At 57.1% G+C, this 23,816-nt stretch overlaps 1 protein-coding gene across 4 annotated transcripts in view; it reads left to right on the forward strand.

Moving 5' to 3' along the window:
* The first annotated feature begins 21,921 nt into the window (after positions 1–21,921).
* Positions 21,922–23,816, forward strand: part of BACE2 (beta-secretase 2) — an 80,664-nt gene continuing 78,769 nt past the window's right edge. For 2 of the 4 annotated variants that reach the window (XM_039857913.1, XM_039857912.1), the window contains exon 1: positions 21,922–22,236. In XM_039857913.1, coding sequence (XP_039713847.1) covers positions 21,937–22,236 — 300 coding nt within the window. In that variant the 5' untranslated portion in view covers positions 21,922–21,936. The remainder of the gene's footprint in view (positions 22,237–23,816) is intronic. The other 2 variants (XM_039857910.1, XM_039857911.1) reach the window with 1 other exon arrangement.

The following is a 23,816-nucleotide window of genomic DNA, read 5'->3' on the forward strand; positions in this document are numbered from 1 at the left end:
GTGGTGAATCTTGGGGCCTCAGCAGCCCGAAGTCTTAGGTCTTCCCGTTAAGGCAAGGGCAACTAGACTACGGAGCATCCTCCGGTTCAGAGCCCCCGGATAAGCAGACACAGACGCCAGACCCACGAAAGCCGGGCGTCTCTCAAAAGGAGGAGTCTCCATCGTCCAGCGGGCTCTCCACGCAGTTTCCTGACTCGTCCTGCCTCCAGACCCGGGCAGGTGTGGGGCCGCCTGTGGGATGTGGCCGCAGCCCCTTCACCGCAGCAACAATGCACCTGCCCGAGGTGGGCAGAGGCCATGGCTTGATCACCCGGCCCTGGGTTCCAGGCACACGGCCTGCCCTGTGCTCCGAAGGCCTAGCCGGAGCTCGGTTTCAGGGTCCACAACGCCGTGAGCACACTGGGTGCTTGCTGGGGCTTCGCTGCACCCCAGCCCCCCGATTCGACACCTCGTCTCTGGTCTCTCGTTCTCCTGCCAGCCCTGTGAACAGGTGTCGCCTCCATCTTACGTGTGCAGAAACCGAGCCTCAGAGATAGGACTGAATTGCCCAGGGCCCCTGCTGGTGGGTGGCAGAGCCTAGATTTGAACCCAAGCGAATCTAATTCTCAAAGGAAGGTGGCAGTGGGGGTTTCCGGACCCAGAGACTCTGTAAGAAAACAGAGCCCGTGGGGGTGGGGATGCGGGGGGTGGAGGGCTCCAGACAAGTCCTCGACATTCCCCTGGGGGTGTGGCTTGTGGTCATGGCTGCTCTCCACATGGCACCTGCTGTGCTCCCCACCCTCTGCCCGAGGCCGTGTCCGCGAGGGCATGCTGTTTCCCTGCTTTGAGTCTCTCTGGGTTCACAGTGCCTGGCTATAGTGGGCTCTCGACGAGTGTTTGAGTTGATCCATCCATCGATTAATCAGTGGGATGAGACCTCGATGGGCTAAGGTCGGGGCAGACCCAAAACCCCTGACTCTGCCTAGCTACTCTCGCGGAGTTAGTGCTCATTATGAACTTCCCTACATAATGTGTCTCTCTGCCACACACACTCGCACACACACTCACTCACACGCACTCTTTAAACCTGCCCACCTGCTCCGTGAATTATGAGCAGTGAGAAGTATAGAGAAGATGATGCGTGTTGCGGGGAGAGGGTCCTTAAGAAAAACCAATTTCTGCCCATTCCCGCTCCGCCATCTCCGAATGTCTTATTAGAGGGAAAAAAAATTGAACTGTGTCTGCATATGAAGCCGTCAGAAGTGAAAAGGGACAACAGATGTTCCTCCTCCTCTTTGTGTTTTGAAACTGACTCAGAAAGAAGTCCGGGAGAAATCGCGGCCATCTGCTGACCGGCCCTCGCCCCGGAGGCCGAGGGCCCGACGGAAACGCACAGGACGCCTCGTGCGGCCCACGCGGCGCAGCCTTCTCCAGAACCACCCTCTTGCCAGGTGGGCTTTCGGCTTCCTCCTCCGGCCGGCGCTCTCGCTCGGGGCCTGGAGGAGGCGTTGGGCAGGGGAAGGGATCCACGCGCGAGTCTCGTGATGTTCCATCCCGATGCCCGGGGAGAACCAGGCGGGGAGCAAATACTGCGAGGCAGGTAAATTTACCTGGCGCCCCGCGCAGGGCGCTTCTCCACCACCGTCCTTTGAGAATTAGACTCACCTGGGTTCCCATCTAGGTCCTGCCACCCGCCGGCAGTGGCCCTGAGCAATTCATCCCTCCGCTCTCTCGTCACCCAGTCGTCCTGGGTGGCTGCTTTTCTGCCGCTGGCCTCGGATACTTATTTCGCAAACACGTGCTAGGGCTGCCCCTGCTCCAAGTGCCTCGTGTAGGATGGATACAACCGGCAGCTCGATATTATTACAATCATGTTACAGGTGACACATCGAAGCTCAAGTTCAGGAACCTGCCCAAGGCCACACGCTGTCCAAGCATGGAGCCAGGATTCCCACCGAGGCCTCTGCTCCAGGTCTGTCCGTGTGCCAGAAGCACGTGCTTCTTCCCACCTGGAGGCCAGCCAGCCCGGGTCTCATCCCTCATCCCCCATCGCCCTTCTGCTCATGGGAGGCAGGTAGAAGACAGCTTCCAGAATCCTCTGCGCCCAGGGCCTTCCAGAACCAAATCTCCTTGGTTTGTCCTTTAGACTGGGGGGGAGGGCTCCCGGGGGAGCTCTTTCTGGCTACTTTAAACCAAAAGATGCGCATCGAGGGGCCCGTGTCCCAGGTTCTGCCACACTCGTCAATCCAGTGGATCCGAGACAGCCGCCCTCTACCCGCTTCCGTCTGCCTCTGCCGGGCCGACCAGGACGGGGCTGGCGCAGGGGGCTGGGGAAGGGGGAGGGTTTCTCCAGCCACCTCGAAGCCCAGGTTGGCAGCTGGTCCTTGGTTTCACTGTTGTTGGTCACCACGAACATTTCCTTCGTGGATAATTTCGATGTTTATGTTTATAAAAATCCACCTGATTCCCAAATAGCTCACTGTCCGCCCCGGGGCGCCGACCCCTGAGAAGCAGGTGGCGCTCGCTGTGGAAAAGGAAACCGGGGGGTGGTCGGCTGCGACTTCACTCGGAGAAAAGAAGAGGAATTGGTATCCCCGGAGTCGCTGGGAGGACAGGGGGCGGGAAAGGGAGCGGGGAGTCCTGAAAACCAGCCTGGCCTCCTGCCCGGAGCGCCGGGCTGTCCAGTTCCGCCTCCGCCCACTGGAGCAGACCTCTGGGGGGACAAGCAGGACGGAAGGAGGGAGGCCCGGACGACGAGCCAGCAGACAGATGGCGGTGTGACCCAGGCGAGTCACGTCACCCGGGTTAGATCGACTGTGCGCAAATTTTTTCCACCACAGAACTTTTTCTTCCAAAGGGATCTTGCTCAGAAGCCCATCTGGCCCTGCCCGTGTGCGGGATTTCCCACGCCGACCCAGAAGGGTCAGGACCGGAAGCCGGCCTCTGCCACACGGGGGTCTTCCCTGTCCCAGCACCCAGGAACCCAGATTCTGCCCGGGAACCCCAATACCACCCAGAAACCCCGGCCCCGCCCAGACGCTGGCCTCAGGTTGGTCAGAGGGCAGGAGCGTGTTGCACACTGCTGGCCCCGGTGACCACAGCCGAGACAATGGTCAGGCAGCTCCTTGCCCAGAGCAGTGCAGGTTCTCACACCGTCCAGCTTCCCTCGGGGCAGGAACGAGAGCCCGGAACTGGCCCTGCCACCCGTCATATATGAACGCCCCAGGTCCGCCATAACAAAGCGCCGGGACCGAGTGGCTTAAAACAACCGAAATTGCTGTCTCACGACTCCGGAGTGTGGAAGCCCAGAAGGGCTCGCAGCTGGCTCCTCACGTGCTGCAGCCTGCTCCCCAGCTTCTAAGGTGTGCTGGCAATGCCTGGCCTTCCTGGTAGATGTGCGGCAGATGTGTCACCCCGGGCTCTGCCTCCTGTGGCATTCTCCATGTGCTCGTCTCTGTCCAGACGCCCCCTTTTGATAAGGACACGGTCATATTGGTTTGGGGCCCACCCTACTCCGGTATGACCTCTTGTCAACTAATTACACCCACACAGACCCGATTTCCAGGTCCCCTGGGTTAGGCCTTGGGGTGGGGTGGGGACAGGCGGGATGCAATTCAACCCGTAACAATTCTTACTGGACGCTTAGAGCGGGCTTGATGGAGGCATTCGAACCCAGCTTGCTTACCTCATTTCAGGAGCAAAAGGCTTCTTTTCTTCTTCTCTAATATATTTGTTCAAAAGCAAGAAGCTCGATTGCTAGATAACAAAGGACTTCGCTGTTCCACCTGGCTGGGAATGGAACCCCAGACATTCATCTGGCCCAGACCAGGGGTCACTGAGCAGCCAGTTAACTCCAGCCCAGCCCTAGGAGTACTGAGTGTGGCGGCCCTTCCAGCCCTCTGGGGGAGCCTGGCCAAGGGTAAAAAAGCCCAATGGGGGAAACTGAAAAAGGGGGAGGATTCCGGTGGAAAGAGGAAGTGGGCAGCCGGAGCCCCCTGCTGTGGATCATCCGTGCCTCCGGCCAGCACCTGGCACACTTGCCGGGGCCCCTGGGGCTTCATCGTCTATAAGGTGGCCCTTGCTGACGCAGCGCAGGCCCACATGGAGCCCACCAGCTGTAGCCGGAGCACAGAGGGGGCCGCTGGTGTCCTGCAGGGGCAGAGGGCAGGCCTCCCTGGGGGTCCCCACTTTCCTGACACTGCCCTAGAGCCACAGCCCAGCCTGTGGGCCATCACCTTCGCCCAGCCAAGCACTGCGGGGACAGCCATAGCTGTAGCAGGGCCACACACACGGCCACGCTGCCCTGGAGTGAGTAGCCCCTCAGTTTATCCCGCAGATGTAACTGGCCCAGCAAAAGGCTTTGCATGGCAAAGAAGCATCAGCCTTCTGTGAATAGTACAGTCTGACAGGTTATAAAAGGCTCTTCCAGGTGAGGAGAGGCTGTTTCCTGTGTGGTCAATAAGGGAAGCTCGGGTGTGGGTCAACTGCCTGGGGCTGCGGGGGGCCTCGTGAGCCCTCAAGCTGTTCATCAGATCACAGTCCTGGGAATTACACCGCCACCTTCATCTGACAAACGTGACTTCAGAATAGAGCGCCAAACATCATTCCTGCATCCGCATAAACGGGCAGGAGCGAAATGCTTGGCAGCCAGTGCTGGAGTCTGATCTAGAAGCTTCTGGGCCTCCGGGTCTCACGAGTTTTCCCGGCCTGGATCGCCCGGCCCTTCGGAGAAGCTTCCCATCCGAGGTGTCGTCAAACGTCCAGATTCTCTCCTTCCATCTAACCGCACGGATGACGCCTGCACGTGAGCCGCCTGGAGGGGCAGACGGTCCAAAAGCGAAGGTCTCCTGAATCTTCCCTTCCGTACCCGATGAAACGGAGTGGACCTGGATTCTGGTTCTCCTCACGTCGGTGTTGACGTTGTTAAATGATTCACAGAATGAAGTGTGAGTTTTTCGGGGGTCCTTAGTCCTGAGGCTACTGTGTGGGTAAGAGGAGCCCAGGAAGGGGGTCGCCAGGGAGGAGCCCAGGTGCCACGCTTGCCTGCGAGTGGTCACCCCAATTCACAAGGAGGAAACTGAGGACAAGAGAGGGTGAGCTGCTTTGCCCAAAGTCCCTCCTGCAGGAAATGGATGTTGGACGTCCAAGCCCGTGTTCTTTGTGTGACACTAGACTGCCACTTAGGCACGACCTTCCCGACCTTTGTAAAAACCGAGTCGGCAAACCGGCGGTGTGAATCGGCCAAGGGCATCCAGCGAGGGGACACCAGGACGCACACATGGAGGGCAGCGTGACGAAGTGGGGGCGAGTCCTCCCTGCACAAAGGGGACTGCGCCATCATCACCTGGAATAATAAAGGAGCGAGAACACTTGAGTTTTTTGGTAAGACTAGTGAACACAGTTTGGAGCCCGAAGATGCAAAGGCCGCAGCGACAATGACCATGGTCAGGACCCAGCTGACGAGGATATTACAGAGAAAATGCTGAGCAGCATGATGACAGCTCCTCGAGCAGCTGGGCCCTGGCTGGCTCCACGGGGCAGAGGTGACCACGGTGTGACAGCATTCGATCAGAAGAGTGTGGACGAGAAGAAAGTGTGTCCAGTCACGACGCTGGTTTTTCTGGTTTTCCCCTCAAAACCTCAAAGGGAGCTCTGGGGATAAAGCAGGCCCCCCTCATTCAGCAAGGGCCAGGCTAAAAAGATGACCCCACTGTCCCAGCTGGCCCCCGCCCCCCAGGACTCCTGCTGCAGTTCCCACCTTATTTTCCACCTTACCCTCCTTGCTCCCTCCCGAGCCAGTGTGCAACTCAGTGCCGACCTGAGTTAACTCTGCTGGGCTCACGCGTGGGGCCCTGGGCTCCCGGGGGCCCATGTCTGCGGAGCCCTCCCCCCCTCTGTGACTCTCAGCAAGTCGTCTCGCTTACACGAGCCTCAGTTTCCTGCACGTGTCAGCTGGAGGGGATAATTCTCGCTCCCCCGCCTGGCAAGATGGCCGAGACGACCCGATTGTAACGTGAAGTGAATTTTTGTTTCTTTACTATAAAGCACTGTAAAAACGCAAGGTATTTATTCTTGCCCTCTGGTAAAGAGAAAGTGAGGATAATTGGTGTTGTTACAGTCACGTTCTCCTCCTAGGCCTTGTGACAGTAAAGATATGGTGTAGATCGTATAAGCCCCTAAAAAGTTTTATTGTGATATTGATCAACAACAGAAAAACCCTTTTTCAAACACGCGATGTCTGAAAAAAGCAAAATGCTTATTTAAACCTCATTAATGTATTTTTAGAAAAATAGTCCAGGGCCGGCTCATTTCCGTGTGGCTGTCGTAAGGAGCAAAGGACATCGTGAAGCCGGGACCTTCATGGGACTCAGAGCTCGGAGAGGCTGTTCTTACGCTGGTCGTTCTGCTGTCGTTAGCGGTGTGAACTGGGGGGCACAAGGTGGCCAGGTCCGAGCTCCACCCTCGGAGGAAAGTCACACGCTGGAGGGAAAGGGAGGACGGGGCGAGGGGCACGGGATGACCACCACGAGAGGGACAGGGGGAAGAGAAGGAAGGGGACAGAGAGCACAGAGGGGCCTGGCGGGGCCCAACGATACCCTCACTCTCCCGCGAAGCCTGGACTCCCCTGACAGGGGCCCTCCCTGGGCAGGGGACGGAAGCATTGGGGGCCCTGGCTCGGGGGAGGCTGGGAAGCAGAACTAGTCCTCAGACACCTGTCCTGCCTCAGGTACACTCACAGGTCATCAGATCAAAATCCTCCCACGAGGACTTTGCCCCTTATTTCCTGGCCTGAGAGACAGAAGCTGCTCTCTGTTGTTTTCGATGGATCCAACTCAGCTGGATGAGTGAAATTACAGTGTCACCTTTATACCCGGAGCACCCTGCCAGGAGAGGATAATGGAGCAGGTGACACCTGAGAGGGCTGCAGGGCCGGCTGGCAGGTGCCGCCCCCCGCCCCCGGGAGCCGGTGGGGGGCAGGCCGGGCTGCTAGGGGTCCCCCAGGGGCTGTCTGTTCTGAAGGCTCCCTCATTCTCCTCCATGGTCGTGCTGAGCCGGGAGACGAAGCTCCTCACTCCGATAGACCAATAGACTGACAGATCCTTCACGCGGTTAGCATAAAAATGGCGTTTCCACCCAGTTCTGAGCAGATGAGGCCTCGAGGAGCTGTGCGGGGACAGCACAGGCCGAGGGGCCTCATTCCGGACAGTGCCGGGAACGGCGCCCAGAGGGCTGACCAGTCCAGACGGGCTCCATCCTGAGCAGGGCCTGGGAGTTCAGCTCCCACAGGCTCAGGTGCTTGGGGGAAGGGGGGCTGTGCACCCACGTTAGTGAGGAACGGGGTGAGTCACCGTTCGGCAGGGAAGAGAATAAGGGGCTTCGTGGGACGTGTGGACTGTGGCTTCTCAGACTCAGCTTCCTGCTCCGGAACTCGGGCTCCTTGGCCCCTGGCTTCTGGGAACTTACTCGCTTGCTGGAAATCCCTCCTCCGTTGTTCCCTGACAACAAAGACCGGAAACCGCAGGAATTCCTCCCATCACCTGGTGGAGGGCCACACGCCAGCACGACGAGGGCGAGACAGAAGCGGGGCTCGCAGCAGCCGCAGAGAGGGGGGCTGGAAGGGACACGCGCGGCACACAGACCGACATACACTCACCAACACCCGAGGTGTTGTTCTGTTTTGTTTTCAAAATATTCCAGCCAGAAACAAACAAAAAACAAAAATTTGCTTCAAAGGGAGGAGCATCAGCCGGGGACTAAAGCTAACTCAAACCGACCCGACACCCACATCCAGAGTGTCAAAGGTCCCCGCGTCTGACGGCCCTGTCTGCAGAAGCAGGGGACCCTGAAGAATGTGCACATGTGCCATGAAAGGGACTGCCCGAGATGCACCTGCTTTTAAACGGGCCCCGTTGTCACTTGAGGGGTTTTCGGCCTCTTCTGTGACTCTGAAGGTGGAGGACAGACAAGACCCGGTTAACCCCTCCCGCTCCAACACCAAACCCACGGGCTAACAGAGAAGGTGCCGTGCTCGGCGAGGGCCGCCGGACCGGACACCCTTCAGAACCCTCGTGATTACGTGATCGAGACGCAGAGGTGTTTGCAGACCAACTGTGATCCAGGATTTATAAATTCTCAGGGTGGGTGGCTTCGTCTTGGATAAACACTGCTCATTTTCCTTGTATGCAAGACGTTTCATGCGAGTTCAGGGGCAGAGCTGCTGTTTCGGAAACGGGGCATCTGGAGGGTGGGGCTGGGAGTGGACGCAGATAAGTGGGGGGGGGCATGCCTGAACCCCCGTCCACAGGGCAAATGGCACAGCTTGTCACGTAGGTTACTGTCCCCAGGGAGACCCTGCAGCCTCCCCGAGAAAAGCACCCCCTGTGTCCCAAACCGAGACCCCAAGTGTCCAGAGGAGGTCCGAGGCCCCTACTGGCACCCCAGCAGACTCGCCTCCGGGTCCAGAGGCGCCTACCCCGAGTCAGATGTGGGGACCTTCCCAACACCAAGACAGGTGCTGGGGGCTTCTGGTTTACAGCCCATCCGCGGGTTTTCCGCTCCTGAGTGTATACACATATTCAACTGACGCGCGAGGCAGTGTGTCGCGAGTGTGATAACAGGCCTATCGTCACATAATGAGGCATTGTGTTGTAGGTGTATGCTATGTGTCATCCATACAGTATCCTATACATGGTATGTAGTGTATGTACATTAATAATGCTCATGGTGAGGTATCGTCACATGTGCCAGGTAATGTGAGGTAAACCGTCTATGGTATATGTATTAATGCTGATCGTGTGAGGCAATATTATTGAAAATTATTATTATGGTGAGTGTGTGTGCAAGGTGAGTGTGTCTCGTGGCAGGATGGTTGTCATCTGTGTGATATCTGTGGTGCCAATGCGAGTGCTGTGTGCTGCGTGTAGTATGTGGCGATGCAGCAATACGCATGCGTGTGAAATGGTGAGCATCTAACTTATTATCGCGATATGATTGACCATGTGGCAGGTGTGGCATACCATGCGCGTGTATGGGCAATGCTAACGCGTGCATATAGTGTCGTGCTGTGTGTGGTGTGCGTGCATGTGTAGTGTCGTGTGCTGTGTGCGTGTCAGTGCGTGTGTGTGGCAATGCGTGCATGTGTGGTAATGCGTGCTCGTCGGCGTGTGAGATGGCAGAGGTGGCTGTGGACTGGCCAGTCCCAGTGCATTAGGAGCTGATCGTGCTTCTCGAACAGGAGGAGGGACAGAGCTGGTGTGGCCTGCGGACAGAAGCGCCTCCAGATGGCTTTCCGCAGCCAGAAGCAGGGGTAAGTCCTGGTCGGGGGGGCGGGGAAGGAGCAGAAGTCGCTGAGCCCCAGAGGGCCTGGCTGGCTCTCCCCACCTGTAAGACACGAGGCGAGGGCCCCCAGGCGTCCGTAGAGTCAGGGCTTGAGTCAAAGCTCCAGGCCAAAAGGCTGCTGGCGAAGCCCTTAAAGACGGCCCTGGCCGAGCCACAGGGCTGGTTCCTGAAGCTGAAAACCACATGATATCACCTACATGTGGGATATAAACCTAAAAGCAACAAGTGAACAGGACAAACGGAGACTCACGAACATGGACTACAGACTAGTGGTTACCAGAGGGTATGGAGTGGGGGAGGTAGATGGGGTAAAGGGGATCAAATATGTGGTGACAGAAAGAAATCTAACTATGGGGGGTGAATACACAGTGTAAACATATATATGCCTTACTTGTGGAAGGGAAGGAAGGAAGGAAGGAAGGAAGGAAGGAAGGAAGGAAGGAGGGAGGGAGGAGGGAGGGAGGAGGAGGAGGAGGGAGGGAGGGGTGAGGAGAGGAGATGAGCCAGGCTATGTGTGGTTAAGACCAGACCTCGGAGGCACCGGGCCAGAGGGCACTATTTTCCTGTTCCCTTCAGAGCAGACGCTCCCAGCACAGAGCTGGGGCCAAACCGAGCGTCTGTCCCTCTGTGCCCTTTGGCTGGAAATGCAATGGAAAACCATTTACCCCGAATGTCCATACCCAGATCCGCTCACGAAAACAGTATTCTCAGAGTTTATGTATCTTAACCCCAAAAGACCATGACTTTTTAGACATTTTAGCACAAAACATATATAATATGGGAAATAGGCATAAAATATGGAAATAAATGGATTTAAAAAGAATGTCCCTTGAAACGGTGTTCAACACGCATGTGACCTGTGAACCAACTGGAATTCACATGAGCGTGTGAAAACGGTGTGACATGAACCCTAAATATTTAGTGACAAAAACGATGGAAGCTTATATCATCAATCCTTTGCAAAAAATGAGAAGTTTCGGCGCTCGCACACTTAAAAATGACATAAAACCCTACAGAATCATCGTTAGCGTTTTATTTATTAGGATCGTCTCGTTACCATCTGCAGAAAGGAAACAAGCACGATCTTCAGAGTCCTCGCCTGGCCCCTCCAGCCTTTCCCCGTCTCCCGCATCTCGTGTTGGACCCAAGGCACCGCCGTTTTCATAGCCGAAGAGCCGGTTCTGCCCGGCTAGGATGGATGCGGCCGCCACTCACAAGAGCAGCATCTCTGGGCTCTGGTGGGGCCAGCGGGGCTGAGTGGACCCCCGCGGTGCAGCGAAGGCAGCCTGCGGGGGCAGGGACCACAGCAGCCAAGAGGACTCTAAAGGGCTCCCCAACCCATGGGGAAGAAGAGGGGGTCCAGTGGGCAATCTTGGGGGCCCTGCAATCCCTCCCTTCCTTCCTTCATTCGATAAATGTGCGCCGAGGACCTAGAGCGTGCCAACCTCTGTTCCAGGCATTTGGGATTTGTAAACAAACAGACTCCCGCGTGGAGTCTGCCTGCCGTGGGCGGGAGGCGTGCAGGAGAGAGGCAGCGGACGGTGAGCGGAGGGAGGGATGCGTGGATGTGGTCTGTTTTCAAGTGATAAGCACTCTGGAGGGGAAGAAAGAGAGAAGGAAAGATGGGAGGGAGGGCAGGAAGGAAGCGGGGAGGTTGGAAGACAAATGGTAGGGCAGGCAAGGGTCAGGGAGCGCCTGGGCCGGGCGAGTGGGAGGGGGCCGTCGTGGCTGGAAACGGACAGAGGAAATCTCCGAGCAAAGGTCTGCAGGAAGCGAGGGGGTCCCACTTGGAGGCCGGGGCACGTGGGAGATGGTGGCGGCTCGGACAAGGTGGCCGCGAAGGAATAAGAAATCGGTCGTCGGTTTCTGGTAAATTTTGAAGGTAGAGTCAGTGTGATGCCTGTCGAGTGGACCTGGGGTGTGACAGAAATGGGAGTCAAGGATGGCCCCCCGAATCTGTGGTCTGCACAAGGATGAGTGGGGAATTAACTGCGGTAGGGGAGGTGGCAGGGAGAGAGTTGGGGTGGCGGGGCGGGGGCGAGGGGCAAAGGAGCAGAAGTTCCATTTTGATCATGTCGAACCTGAGATTCCTATTCGAAATCCCAGAGGATGGTGAAGGAGGCAGAGGCTTCGGACGGGAGCTGAGGAGGGGCCGAGCGAGCACTCGCGCTGCCAAGCAGTGACCTGGTGGGACCCGCCGGGCTCAGGTAGGATGGAGGACTGAAGCCGGCGACGCTCGGGGGTCGAGAGAACGAGAGGGACAGGGGAGGGGCGCAGAGAATGAGGGGAGCAGTCAGCCCCGGAGCAGATGGAGCAGACGCTGCCGAGGCCTCGGGCCAGACGGAGCCAGAGCCGAGGCCTCACGGACTCCGCCCGTCCCGGGGCTCTGAGCCGGAGGTTATTTTCACGCCCTTGATCATCCTTCCCTGGGCTGTGAAGGCTCATCCCAGGGGTCACACCTAGTTTCCATCAAGGGACTCCGTCAAGTTCACGTCCAGTGTGGTAACCACGGGCTGTCGAGGATATAAGCTTCCTTCTTTTAGCCTTGAGCTTGGAGCACGGCCCGCCGCAGCCCGAAGTGATCACAGAGCCTTAGGAACACTGCGGCCTCCGCACTCCGGAGCGGAGGGCAGGGCGAGCTCGCCACCCAGTCACCACGCTCACACCCACGCCCACGCCCACGAATGGCCCACGGCCAGCTCCCGAGAACGGACGCAGCCCCGTCACGGGGGCAGCGCTGCTGTTCTTACGAAGCAAGGATGCACGGGAGTCTTTTCCTTCAAAACCCAATGAAAGAAAATAATCTGGGAACACCGATGGCGCAAACGCCTGCAGAAGCCCGTGGCCTCCAAATCTCCCTGAATTGCGGGCTGGCTCAGCAACCCCGGCCATGGGGGCCCGCGTCTCCTCCCCTCGCCGTGGGGCGAGGTCCTTCGCGTCGCTGGGTCTCAGCTGCCGCACGTGTGGATTGGGGACGACAGTGCCCACTGCCCACCGTGGCTTAAGGATGAAATGAGATAAAGTGTGTAAGAGCCTGGCATACGGCGGCTGGTAAACAGTAACTATTACGATGGCGATTGTCTGGCTGTCAATGATAAATTTCTACCGGAAGCCCTCCTCCTTCAATCCTCCCCCACCCCCAGGAAGTCCCAAAGACAGGTGCTGACATTGCGGGGTCTGCCCTCCAGGACCAAAACCCCCACTGTTCCGAGGGACGCTAAGGGAGGATGGCCCAGGTAAGAGCGCCCGGTACCGGGGACCGTGGGAGGGGCCGCTGGGGACATCGTCTCCACCCCGACGACCGGAGGGAGCACTGAGGGCCTTTGCTTGTGATTCACAATCTGTGCCTGTGATTTCAAAACGAACCATCCCATGGCCCCCTGTACACAGGTCTGCGTTCTGCTCGTCGCCCCAAGGGAGAATTTTCACGAGGTGACCTTCCTTGTCAGGTGCTTTCTTGTTGACCTTGGACTCGGCCCCCACCCACCCGAGGGAGAGAAGCCCCAGCCTCAGAGAAAAAGCAAAGAAACTCCACCCTCCAAGCCAAACTGAGTCCAAAGCTGGTCCCAGCGACTCATGCAGCTCTCTAGAGGAGAGTTTGTCCTGCCCCCCCGCCCGCCTCCCCCAGGCCACAGGGAGGTGGGTCACTACCTAGGGCTTACAGGACTCCCCGGGCACAGGCTTTTTGCTAGACGGGCAGGGCTGGTACCCCACACCCAGAATGGTGCACAGAAAGAGTTTCCAGCGCGTCGTTTTAAGGCCATAACTGAAGTCTTGGGCTTTTAAATTAAAAAACTATTAAATATGGTTGACTCTACATTTTCCTATCATCAGTAATAACGACCGTCATTCATGAAAATAAAAGCTAGTCCCTATTAAGCGCTAATGTGCCAGCTCCGTGTAAGGCAATTGCACGCGTCCTGCCTTAACTTCACAGCGGCCGGCGGGGTGGGCTTCACGTCCCATTTTACAGACGAGAAAGCTGAGGCGGGAAACAGCAGGAGAATCTTTTCCAAATCAGCCTCCCCCCACCCCCCTCCGCTGTCATCCGATGCAGCCCACCCTCCCCCGACCGAAAGAGCCTGGTGAAATGGTCTGGGATTTCGGTTCGTTGATACGTGATTTTTTTTTTTTTTACATCCATCTTGCGCCGTCATCGCTGGAGCCAATAGGAGTTTGGTGTCGCCCCAAAAGTAGGGGGGAGGGAGAGGAATAAGGACAGCGGAAACGGGGAGGTGGCCCTTTCCTTCTGTTCCACCTCAGAGGGCAGCGAAGAACCACAGGCCATTGAGATGTCATAGTTTCATGAAAAGCATGTTTCAGAAAGACAGAGAATGCCCCAAGGAGGCGCATGGTCTCGGCACTGTAACTGTCACAAAAAGGCCACACACACACACACACACAAACAAGAAGGCCCGGAAGGGCATAAAGGGCCCAGAGGCGGGAATGTCTGTCTTATGCGTGGGCCGTGTGGCTGGTTCCCAAGGCATTCCTGGGTCATTCCGAGCGACACCGGGCTGCTGTATGACCGCCCAGTGCGCATGTGCGCACCCAGAATTCTACCGCCGCTGTGGGGTTCTTTGGGTGGTCTGTAGGCTGAGCCCCTGTTCCTTTGTTCCCCCGGTGGCTAACAAGACCTCCGTCTCGAGAACCCTTTCTTCGTATCGACAGCTGTTCAGATTCGATGCTGTTTCCTTCTCATCGTCGCTGATTCTCGCGGGCTGCACGTCCCTTTTCTGAAATCCCTCCTTCTGATGCATTTCATTCTCATTTGGCCGGAGTGTTTCCCGAGCAGGATCTGCTTCAGAAACAGCAGGTTTCTGTACACGGTGCTTGACGCGCTCCCGCAGGAAAGACAGAACTTTGGGACTAATTCCTTTCACCCGCGGAGGGTGGTTCCCCTGTCTTCTGCCACAGAGTCTTCTGGAGACCAGCCCGTGCCAGCTGGACACACACTGAAACATCGTTTTTCTCTCTATCCTCAGAATTCTCAAGTGCCCTTTAAAATAATCCCATCCAGCGTCGGGGGAGCGTTTTCGAACCCACGTCTTCAGCTCAAGGAAAACTTCTCGTCTCTTTGATTGATGCTTCATCTCCCCTATTCCCGCCCTCCCTGCCCTGAGCCCGTGACAGGAAAAAAGATCTGATTCCTCTTGGTCATAAATAGAAAGTTCCCACCTCTTTGCCTCTGCCCCGGGCTCGCAAGTCTTCCCCGAATTACACGGAGCCGAGTTCACGGCGTCGGATCTTAGCTCTGTCCCCTCTGCCATTTACTGCCCTGAGTATTTCTTCCGTTCTCAGAAATTATGTTTTCTATCTCCAAGAATTCTTTCTTGAGCTCTAATTGCTCCCTTTTTTTTTTTTAACCAAAAAAAAAAAGTTCTTATTTCCTTAATTTAGTAGCTTCTGAAGTTTTCCTGAGGGGAAAAAAATGCTAGGACTCTATATTAAGTTCCCCACTGCGCGCCTGGCTCAGGGGGGCTCCGTAAGCTGCCGGGTCTCCTCAGGAGGCTGAGACCCGCTCCTTGTCTGCACATGTTTGTAGGTAAAAGCCGAGGCTGATGAATTTGGTAGCGAGTGTGGGCTCTCTCTGCAACCAGTTTAGTGGGGGTCTTTGGGAGAGAGTCGAGAGTGGAATTGGGGGGGCGGGGTCAGCCGACACGCTTCCCCCTGGGGCTGGTGCACAGGGCTAAGAACCAGCCGGCAGGGGGTGGCCGCCCTTTAGAGCCAGGTGGGGGGGCGGCTGCCACGGGCCTTGGTGTGCAGGCCAGCGCTGCAGGTCACTGTGCGTGCTGCTCTGGAGGGGCTCCCTGCGGATTTTCGTGCGTGCTTGGGCCCAGGAATGCAGGCTTGCCCACGCATACCCCCAGTCTCTCTGTGAGGGGTCAAAGGGAGGACGGGAGAAGCCCACACAGGGGTCGGCAATCTGGGCGTTCCACTGATGCCCAGAGCCCTCCTCCCACCGTCTTTATGGTGGCCTCCTAAGGGATGTGCACGTGGGTTCCAGGTCCCGGCTACCCACTGAGGGCCCTGCTGGACCAGACGTAGCAGGCCGCCCATGGCGGGCAACAAAAGGTCAAAGGCCATGGCTGGCTGCTCTACATACAGACAGGGCCCTGCTCCATCATCTGTCCCGTGAGGTCCCTTGTTTCCCCGCCCCCTCCCCGACCCCCACCAGGAAGATCCACTAGGAGCCTCTGCACCCTGAGCTCAGGTGGGGTTCTGTGCCCCGAGCTTGACGGGGGGTTGGTTTTGGGGGCTCACACTGCTTCTTTCTCCGGGGGGGATAAAACGGGTCTGACTGAAACTGGACCAGCCAGCGCTCTGAACCCCCATGGAGCACAGGAATCCCGGGGGAGGGGCTGTGCCAGCGCAGCCTCCCAGGGGCCCCCACGGCCAGCCGGCGACTTGCATTTCCTCCTGCCCTTTCGTCCTCATGTTTTTCCTTCCCTCCTTCCCTCCTTCGCTCTTTTGCTATTTTCCCCCAAGAGACTCATAAACCCACACAAAGCACAGTCCATTCTCCCCATGGCCCCTGTCAAATCAGACGCCCTTGCTCGCTGCTATCCACCCTCCTGCAGCCTTCAGCCAGGAAAGGGAAGCGAGAAGCCTCTCGGGCGGCGACCAGAATAAACGCAGCACTTTAAAGAAGACGCCCATGCAGCCAGACGAGCCCGCCTGCGGCCAGCAACCCACTTCGGATGTCCACGCTGCCTGCGCTGGCACTAATGTGGATGACGAGGATGATGCAGACTCCAGAAGGGGGATCAATATGGAAACCTGACCGATGACTCTCAGTGTCTGGGATGAGAAGTGGGAGCTATTTGTGCCGTTACGTTCGGTCCAAGCCCCGGAACGGAGCAGGGAGAGTGGCACCCCCAAACCCCAGATGCACTCAGCTGAGGGGCAGGCCTCACACCCACTCCCACCACTCGGCAAGCATCACCTCTGCGCCTCGGTTTCTGTCTGAAAAGTGGGCACACTGACGGCCATTATTAGGATTACGTATTTCACTGAGAACACTGCCTGTCACATCCCCCACCGACCCATATTGTTTTGAAACGAGATTCATTTCATTCACAAACATTGTAGCATGTGTCTCCACTAGATACAAACCCTTAAGTGTGTACACGTGTGCGCGCGCGCACACACACACACACACACACACACACACACACACAAAAGATACCATTATTACATTTAAAATTATTAAGGATAATTCCATAACATCGTCTAACCAGAGTTCAAATTTCTCTCGTTGCCCCGTAACTAACTTTTTCATTTTCTTCAGCTCAGACTCCAAATAAGGGTCTCTATGCTGTGATCGATTGATAAGGGTCTTGGAACTCAGGAGATCTGGAACAGGGGTTGGCAAACTTTGGCAATAAAAGGGTAGACAGTAAATAATTTAGGTTTAGAGAGACATGAGGTCTCTGTTCCAACTACTTAAACAAATGGGTATGGCTGCGTTTCAATAAAGCTATATTCACATAATAGGCGTCATGCCAGGTTCGGCCCCCAGGACGCGGCTGCCAGCCGTGGCGTGGTGCGGAGGCTTCGGCAGACTCACGTGGACATCCATCTTCACGCTGGGCCATCTCTCTCCTTTCGTGTGTGATATTGTCAGCCCTGTCCGTGTGCTCAATGCCCAGATCCCTTCACTCGCTGCGGGGTGTGACTGGAAATATTCTAATTGCATCTTGCGTTCTTCGTGTATTAGCTGCAGTAATTCTATAAAGAGAAAGTTCCCCTCATCAATTATTTGGTTACACTGAGGGATAGTTTGCACGAGAAAGTCAAGAGAATAAATGCTCGGTTCTTTTCCTTTCTCTGACCGTTTTTAAAAATGAATTGGGTTCCTTAACGTTCTTCAGAGGTAATGAATGCCCCTTTGAAAGGAACGTAATGAGCGAATAGGTTTAAGCATAACCGAGGTCTTTGAGCAATTGCGGTCTCTGCTTTTAATGCCGTTTAAACCATCCCGGCTCTGCCCCAGTTCTGGATCTCTGGCCCTAAGGATATACCCGCTTTCCTGCACCAAGAGCTGTTCCAGGCTCCCCGGGTGGAGCGTCTGCCCCAGGCCCGCGAGGCTCCTTCTCCAAGAGCCCTGGCTTAGAGGGGAGTGGGGTTTAGAAACCCTAATTTGGGCAGGAGAGATGCTCGTGGTTTCTAGGCCTTTTTAGTTAACGCAGAGGGGAAGAGACTTTTAAATACGAAAGACCTCACTCAGCAATACTCGCTGAGGTTTCTAAATCAAGGCGGGATCCCTGGGACACCCAACCTCTTCGTCCCGGCACCTGCGTCTCGTCTCTCCCAGGCTCCAATTCCCGTTTTCCCTGGGGAGCTTTTAAACCTAGCAATTCTGGAGCCTCCCCAGACCCGCGGAAGAGGGGGCCTCTAGGGAAAGGGGCAGGCACATCCCCAGGGTGATTCCGATGCAGAGGGAGGAGGTTGAGATAAGAAATGCAGGCGGCACTTTCTAGAAGTGTGGACTTTAAGGGGAGGGAGATATGGGCCGAGAACCCACGGAAGGCAGGACCACGACGGGTTAAAAAAGAGAGAGAAGTAGGAGCTGGAAGCACGTCTTTAAGTCCCGGAGAAGGAGCCAGGAGGCAGGTGGGAAATGGGGCCGCAGCGGGGTTGATGAGCCTCCGCTGGGCTGCAGGCGGCCGAGCCCCGGCCGCAAGGGGGGTGCCCCTTGATCTAGTCCGTGGGGGTTGAAAACACCACTTCTTTCCCCACCTTCTAAGTTCTTCTAGCTGGTCTAATAATCAAATTACCAGAGACAGATTAAGAGGAGAAAACCGAATGTTAATACACGGGCATGGGGAATTCGCGTAAGCATAAACTTCCCAAGACAGTGCGGCAGCGCTGGGTGTATATAATATCTACGACGTTATATAGATGACATTTTTTGAACAAAGGAGAAAAGACGTGGGTGGGGAAAGGGGTCTGAGCCTTCAGAAGCGAGAATGGGCCATTTACAGCACCAGGCGGGGACATTCTCGCCCAGCAACGCAGAAACAGTGGGACATGGAGCACCGGTGTGGGGGTGTGGAGGTGTGGGGGTGCCCACAGGCTCTTCCTGTCTAAAGCTGAAGTGATTCGCTAAGGTCCCCTTCCTGGAGCAGGTTTTTCTCGCAGAATCTCCTGGGCAGGAAAGAGGGGAGGGTCAGAGGCTCTCACTGAGTCTTTTGTTTCTTAAAAACCAGCTTAAAAACCAATAGCCCTAAAGGGCACAGTTTTTGAGGGGTGGGTGGCCAAACTTGGGCTCCTTTCCTCTGCAAACTGAAGCGTCACCGTTTTTTTTTTTGGTTTGTTTTTTTTGTTTTTGCTTTTGTCTCACAGTTATGGCCATAACGCCCGAGACACAGGACTCACTATACCCTGACGATAAGTTAAGATACGCAGGTAGAAACCAAAGAACCGCTGTACAAAAGAACAGTTCTCCAAGGGGCTCTTCGCGGAAAACCATCTTCATGATAATACCCTTTCCATGCTCGTTCTCCCCCGCCTGTTGGAGAGAACTTTCTAGAGGCTTCCTATCAGACCGAATGCAGAAGCAGATATGAGAATCCAGCTGCCTTGTATTAAGCCAGCTAGAGATTTGCAAAAATGTGAAAGGGCGTCATTCTTCTCAGTAACTTTTGGGAAAAATACAGTTTTCGTTAAAATGTGATTTATGTTGCTGTGTAACAGGTTCATTGCTTTTTTTTTTTAATGAATTGTTACATAGTGTTAAAATTTCTGTTTTATTTCCTAACACATGGTAACTATTAATAGCTGTGATCCACCTAAACAAAGGCTCTTTGGGGTCCTCGACTCCACCTAAACAAAGGCTCTTTGGGGTCCTCGACGCCACCTAAACAAAGGCTCTTTGGGATCCTCGACTTTTGAGTATAAACGGGTCCTGGGAACACAAGTCTGAGAACTGCTGGTGTCACAGGAAGTCAGAGCTGGCAGTCGGAGCCAGCGAACACCAGCAGACACAGTGAGGACAGTGTCTCAGGCCACACGCCATGGACCTCTGGGAGAAAACCCTGGCTGGTTCCTTGGGCTGGAGGTGAGACCCCTCCTCACCTTCCGGAATGTGCTGGATGCTGACCTCGCACCTTGCAAGGGGGGCCGGCCCATGTCACCGCAGGTGGGCTTAGGTCTCCCAGAGTGACCCAAGGGAGTGTGTGGCTGAAAACGGGCACTGGCAGAGGCAGGAGTGGGGAGGGGCAGAGGGAGGGAGAATGGAGGAGGGGGGCTATGGGTGCAGTGAGGGAAGATGGGCCAGTCTGAAGAGCATGTGGGGTGCCGTCCGGGAGCGAGGGGTTCACCTTCTCTCCCTCCCCCCTGCATTGCCTGCAAGACTATGGGGCGTGGCCTCTTTCTCGGAGAAGCGCCTCGAGGCTGATATGAAGGAAATCGGGTGTCCCGTGGGAAGACAGCCACATACGATTGCCATGAAAACACCTGGACAGTCAAATTGTTTCCCAGATCCGGCCAGCGCCAGAGCAGGAACCCGAGTAGGAATCAACCCCAAGACATGCAGAAAGATGGAGCCGACCCAGGGCCGGCCATCGGGAGCTGCCTGTCAAGTCATTTCAGCGTGCCTCATTTTCTGATGAGACAGCGCTGCCATCCATTAAAACTACACAGGTTCCTCTGTGACTAGATCGTCATGCAGCAGCTTCCCCGCAAACCCAACCCACCCTCTTCAAGAAAAACCTCCCACAGACTCACACTAGATGGAGCCAGGAGTTTCATGAAGGACAAACCTTAATTAGACTTGGTTTTCTAAAATTTCCCTTGTGGTTTTTAATTATTAGAGAAAGCAAATGTCTCCGACGTTGAACTCATTGGTCTCGTAGTTTCTTTGTCCATGTCCTTAATACATTCCACTGCTTTTAAGAAGGTTACATTCTTCCTAGCGCTGTCTGGATGGCTTTTTGGACCCAAGACTGGACACTGAGGCGGATAAATAATTTTTCTTTTTTTAGTTACACTTTCTCTACAACCTTGGTCTTGAAACGTGAATATAGGAGCCCAGGGCTCTGGAGTAACTATGCAGATTTATGGGTAATCTCCACCTAGGTGCTCTCAAGGGACCCAACGAGGCCTTTCTCTGTGTGACCGGGAGGGGGGCTGTTAAATTCGGCATACAGTTTGGGGAAAATGTGATTTATCATGAAAGTCACCTAAAAATCAATACAGCTGACGCTCTCTGACATAAGGGATAAAAATCAAATCTCAAGCAGAAGTAGCTGGAAATTACAGTGAGGCGCGAACAGCCTCTCTCCTGTTTGAAGATAGGGCGTTTTTTGCCTTTTTTTTTTGGAGACAGCCAACAATTCAGCTGGAGGAGGTAGAAAGGTGCTTCTACTCCTTGTTTCAGTGAAAATCGATGGACTTAGCTTGTGTCATGATCCTCCCCGCGTTTAGAACCTAAAGTAAAATAACTCCCATTGCCAGAATCGCTGAGCGCATTTCTGCGATGCTGCTTTTCCACCGCTAAGCAAGTATTCATTAGATCATCCTCCGCCTAGACCTGGCTCGGTGTGTGGGGGACGGGAGCCGAGGGTGCAGCCGTGCAGACCCGGGACCCCTGAATTGGCAGGGTGACCGCAACTCGCTAGGCGGGCTGCGGGCGGCGAGGGAGCCGCCGCCAGCAGCGCGGCGTGTGCGTCGCGGGCGCCAGGGGAGGATCGGGGCTCAGGCAGCCGCGACCGCAGCCACGCCCCCCGCCCCCCCACCCCGCCCCCGGACTTCTACGGAGAAGTCCCCCCAGCTCTCGCGTGCTCGCCCGCCTCCTCGGACCTCTGCACAATCTCCCCGAGGCCCAAGTGGGGACGGGGAAGGGGGGCGGGCGGGAGCGGGGCGGCGGCGGCGGCGGCGGCGGCGGCGGGGGCGGCGCGCGGGAAATGCCCGGCAGCTGCCAGACGCCGGCGGCCCAAGGGCGGCAGCGAGGCGCTGGCGAGGGGCGGCGCAGGCTCGCCGGCTCCTGGCGATGCTCGCGGCTGTACTGACCCCCCACCCGCCTGTCGGACCCCCGAGTCGCCCCCGGCAGCCCCCGCCGCGGCGGGGCCCGAGGACACCGGCGGGGCCCCCCCATGCGCGCGCGCGCGCGGCCGTGGGGGGCCGTCCGGGCAGCCCCCGCTTTCCTTTAAGGGTTCTCGAACTTTCCCCCCCGGTATCAGATGCGCCTCGTCACATCCGTTGGCCGCGGCCAGCGGGGCGCATTCCGAGGAAACGCGGGACTCGGGAAAGAGGCGCGGGCCCAGACCCGCGAGGGGGTGCGGGGCGGGCGGGCGCGCGCGGACCGGGGCGGACCCCGCGCCCCGCTTTGCCCTTGGCCGTGGGGGAGGGGCCGGCCCTTGCGGGGCGGCCGTCGCCCGCCAGAGGGGGCAGCGGCGACCAACTTGCTCAACTTGGCGGCGCGCGCTGGGGCGGCTCCGGCGCCTCCGTCCCTCCCCCGAGCCGCCTCCCGCCCGCCGCCGGCCGGTGCGCCCCCAGCCCGGCCCCGCAGCCCCGCAGCCCCGCAGCCCCGCGCCGCGCCGAGCCGCCGGGCGCCGCCGCCGGACGGGACAGCACGGGCCGGGCCGGGCGCGTGCCCCGGGCGCCGCCGCCGGCATGGGCGCGCTGGCCCGGGCGCTGCTGCCGCCGCTGCTGGCCCAGTGGCTCCTGTGCGCCGCCGCGGCGCTGGCCTCGGCGCCCTTCACGCTGCCCCTCCGCGTGGCCGCGGCCACAGGCCGCGGGGCTGCGCCCACCCCCGGGCCCGGGCCCCCCACCGAGCCCCGCGCCGACGGCCTGGCGTTCGCCCTGGAGCCCGCCGCGGGCGCGGCCAACTTCTTGGCCATGGTGGACAACCTGCAGGGGGACTCCGGCCGCGGCTACTACCTGGAGGTGCTGATCGGGACCCCCCCGCAGAAGGTAGGTGGGTGGGCGCCCGCTCGTCCTCCGGGGCCCCTCCGTCGCCGGCGGCGCCTCCGCACGGTTTAGCGCGCCCCCAAAGCAGGTTTGGGGGAGGGCGACGCAAAGCGCTGCGCCGGGCCGGGAGCGGTCGCTCGGGGGCGCGGGGCGGCTGCCGCCCTGCCTGGGGGCCAGCTCGGGGGGCGGGGGCACATGCTTCACGACTTGTTTGCTCCCTGCCCGTGCGGCGGGGCGGCGACGGGGGACCTGTAACTTGCCTCTCGGGGGCTTTCCGTGTGACGGGAGACGCCTCCTTCCGGAGACGGTGCGCTGGGCCGGGGGCGCGCGCTCTTCTTCCCGGGGAGTCACCTGGTGTTACGATTCTCCCTTCGCCCCCTCCCCGCCCCCCTGCTGTCTCATGGCTGGGCGGGCTGGTGGCCTGCCTCCCGGGACGCAGCTCAGCCCACGGCAGCCGGGTCCGAGGGCGAGCCGCCCGGGGAGGGAGCTGCTTTCCTCTCGGGATGGAGCTAGTCGGCTCGCTGCTGGCCGCTCCAGCTGCCGGTCCCTCCGCACCGAGTGAAATGTCTGAACACGTGTGTGCGTGAAACTATTCAGTGCGGTAAAGCCGCTGCGATGACAGGCTGAGCGAGGCTCCTGGGCACCGAGGGGTCCCCCAGGGCAAAATAAAATCAGACCGTTTTCTTGTTCTCTTATTATGATTTTCATTTATTAGCACATTTTCCCCCCCGTAGGGAGAAACAAATGTCCCCAGGCTCAATAATCTTAAGAAAAACAAAATCCCAGAAGTCGGTTTGGCCCACCGCCTCCCTCTTTCCAAACTGCCTGATCTCGGTGTGATCTGCGGTCAGGTTTCCCTTATCAGCTGAACATACTGTCTGCAGATACTTTATTTTTACGTTGTCATTTGGGTTTTAATTCAGCTCTGGTTCCCCCATAAATAGAACAGACTCATGACTTTGGTGTAATTCTAATTAAATTATTCAAGACTTTCTTAAGAGGAAAGACATGCCATGCTAATTCTTTTTTTTAAAAAAAAGAAACTCTACTGAATAACTTCTATACTAGTTTAATTAGTTAAAAAAAAAAACATCAAAAATGTATTGTGCTCAGAACTTTGATTCTAACAGCTTTCCATCTCCGTGTTGTCTCTGCCATCTCCAGGGTGGGTGGTGGATGGTGGCTGGAGGCCAGTGGGGGGGGAGGGGCTGAGGCCGTGCTGGAGGGGTGGGGGGGTGCGGGAGAGTCAGCTGAGGAGGCTTAACTGGACCACAGGATGTTGAGGCTACTGAAAGCCACCACGTGGGAACACATGCTGCTGGTGAGAACCTCATGTGTTTTCCCTTTCACAAGATTTCACGAGATACTGAGGATGAACGTCTTTTGTGGCCTAAGGAACACGCCCTAGACGTGATGAAGGAAAGCTCTCCTTCCCTTTGGAGTGGGAGGGACTAGTCTACAAAAGCAAAGTGCATTTGGGCTGCCGAGCAGGAAGGAGTTCTGATGCCGAAGAGAGAGAGGGAAAAAAGCCTGAAGGACTAGAAAATGTTTCTCTCGTGCTCGCAAAAACAAACCCAAAACGC

This window comes from Pteropus medius, unplaced genomic scaffold, assembly GCF_902729225.1.
Source record: "Pteropus medius unplaced genomic scaffold, Ma_sr-lr_union100, whole genome shotgun sequence".
Classification (NCBI taxonomy): Eukaryota; Metazoa; Chordata; class Mammalia; order Chiroptera; family Pteropodidae; genus Pteropus; species Pteropus medius.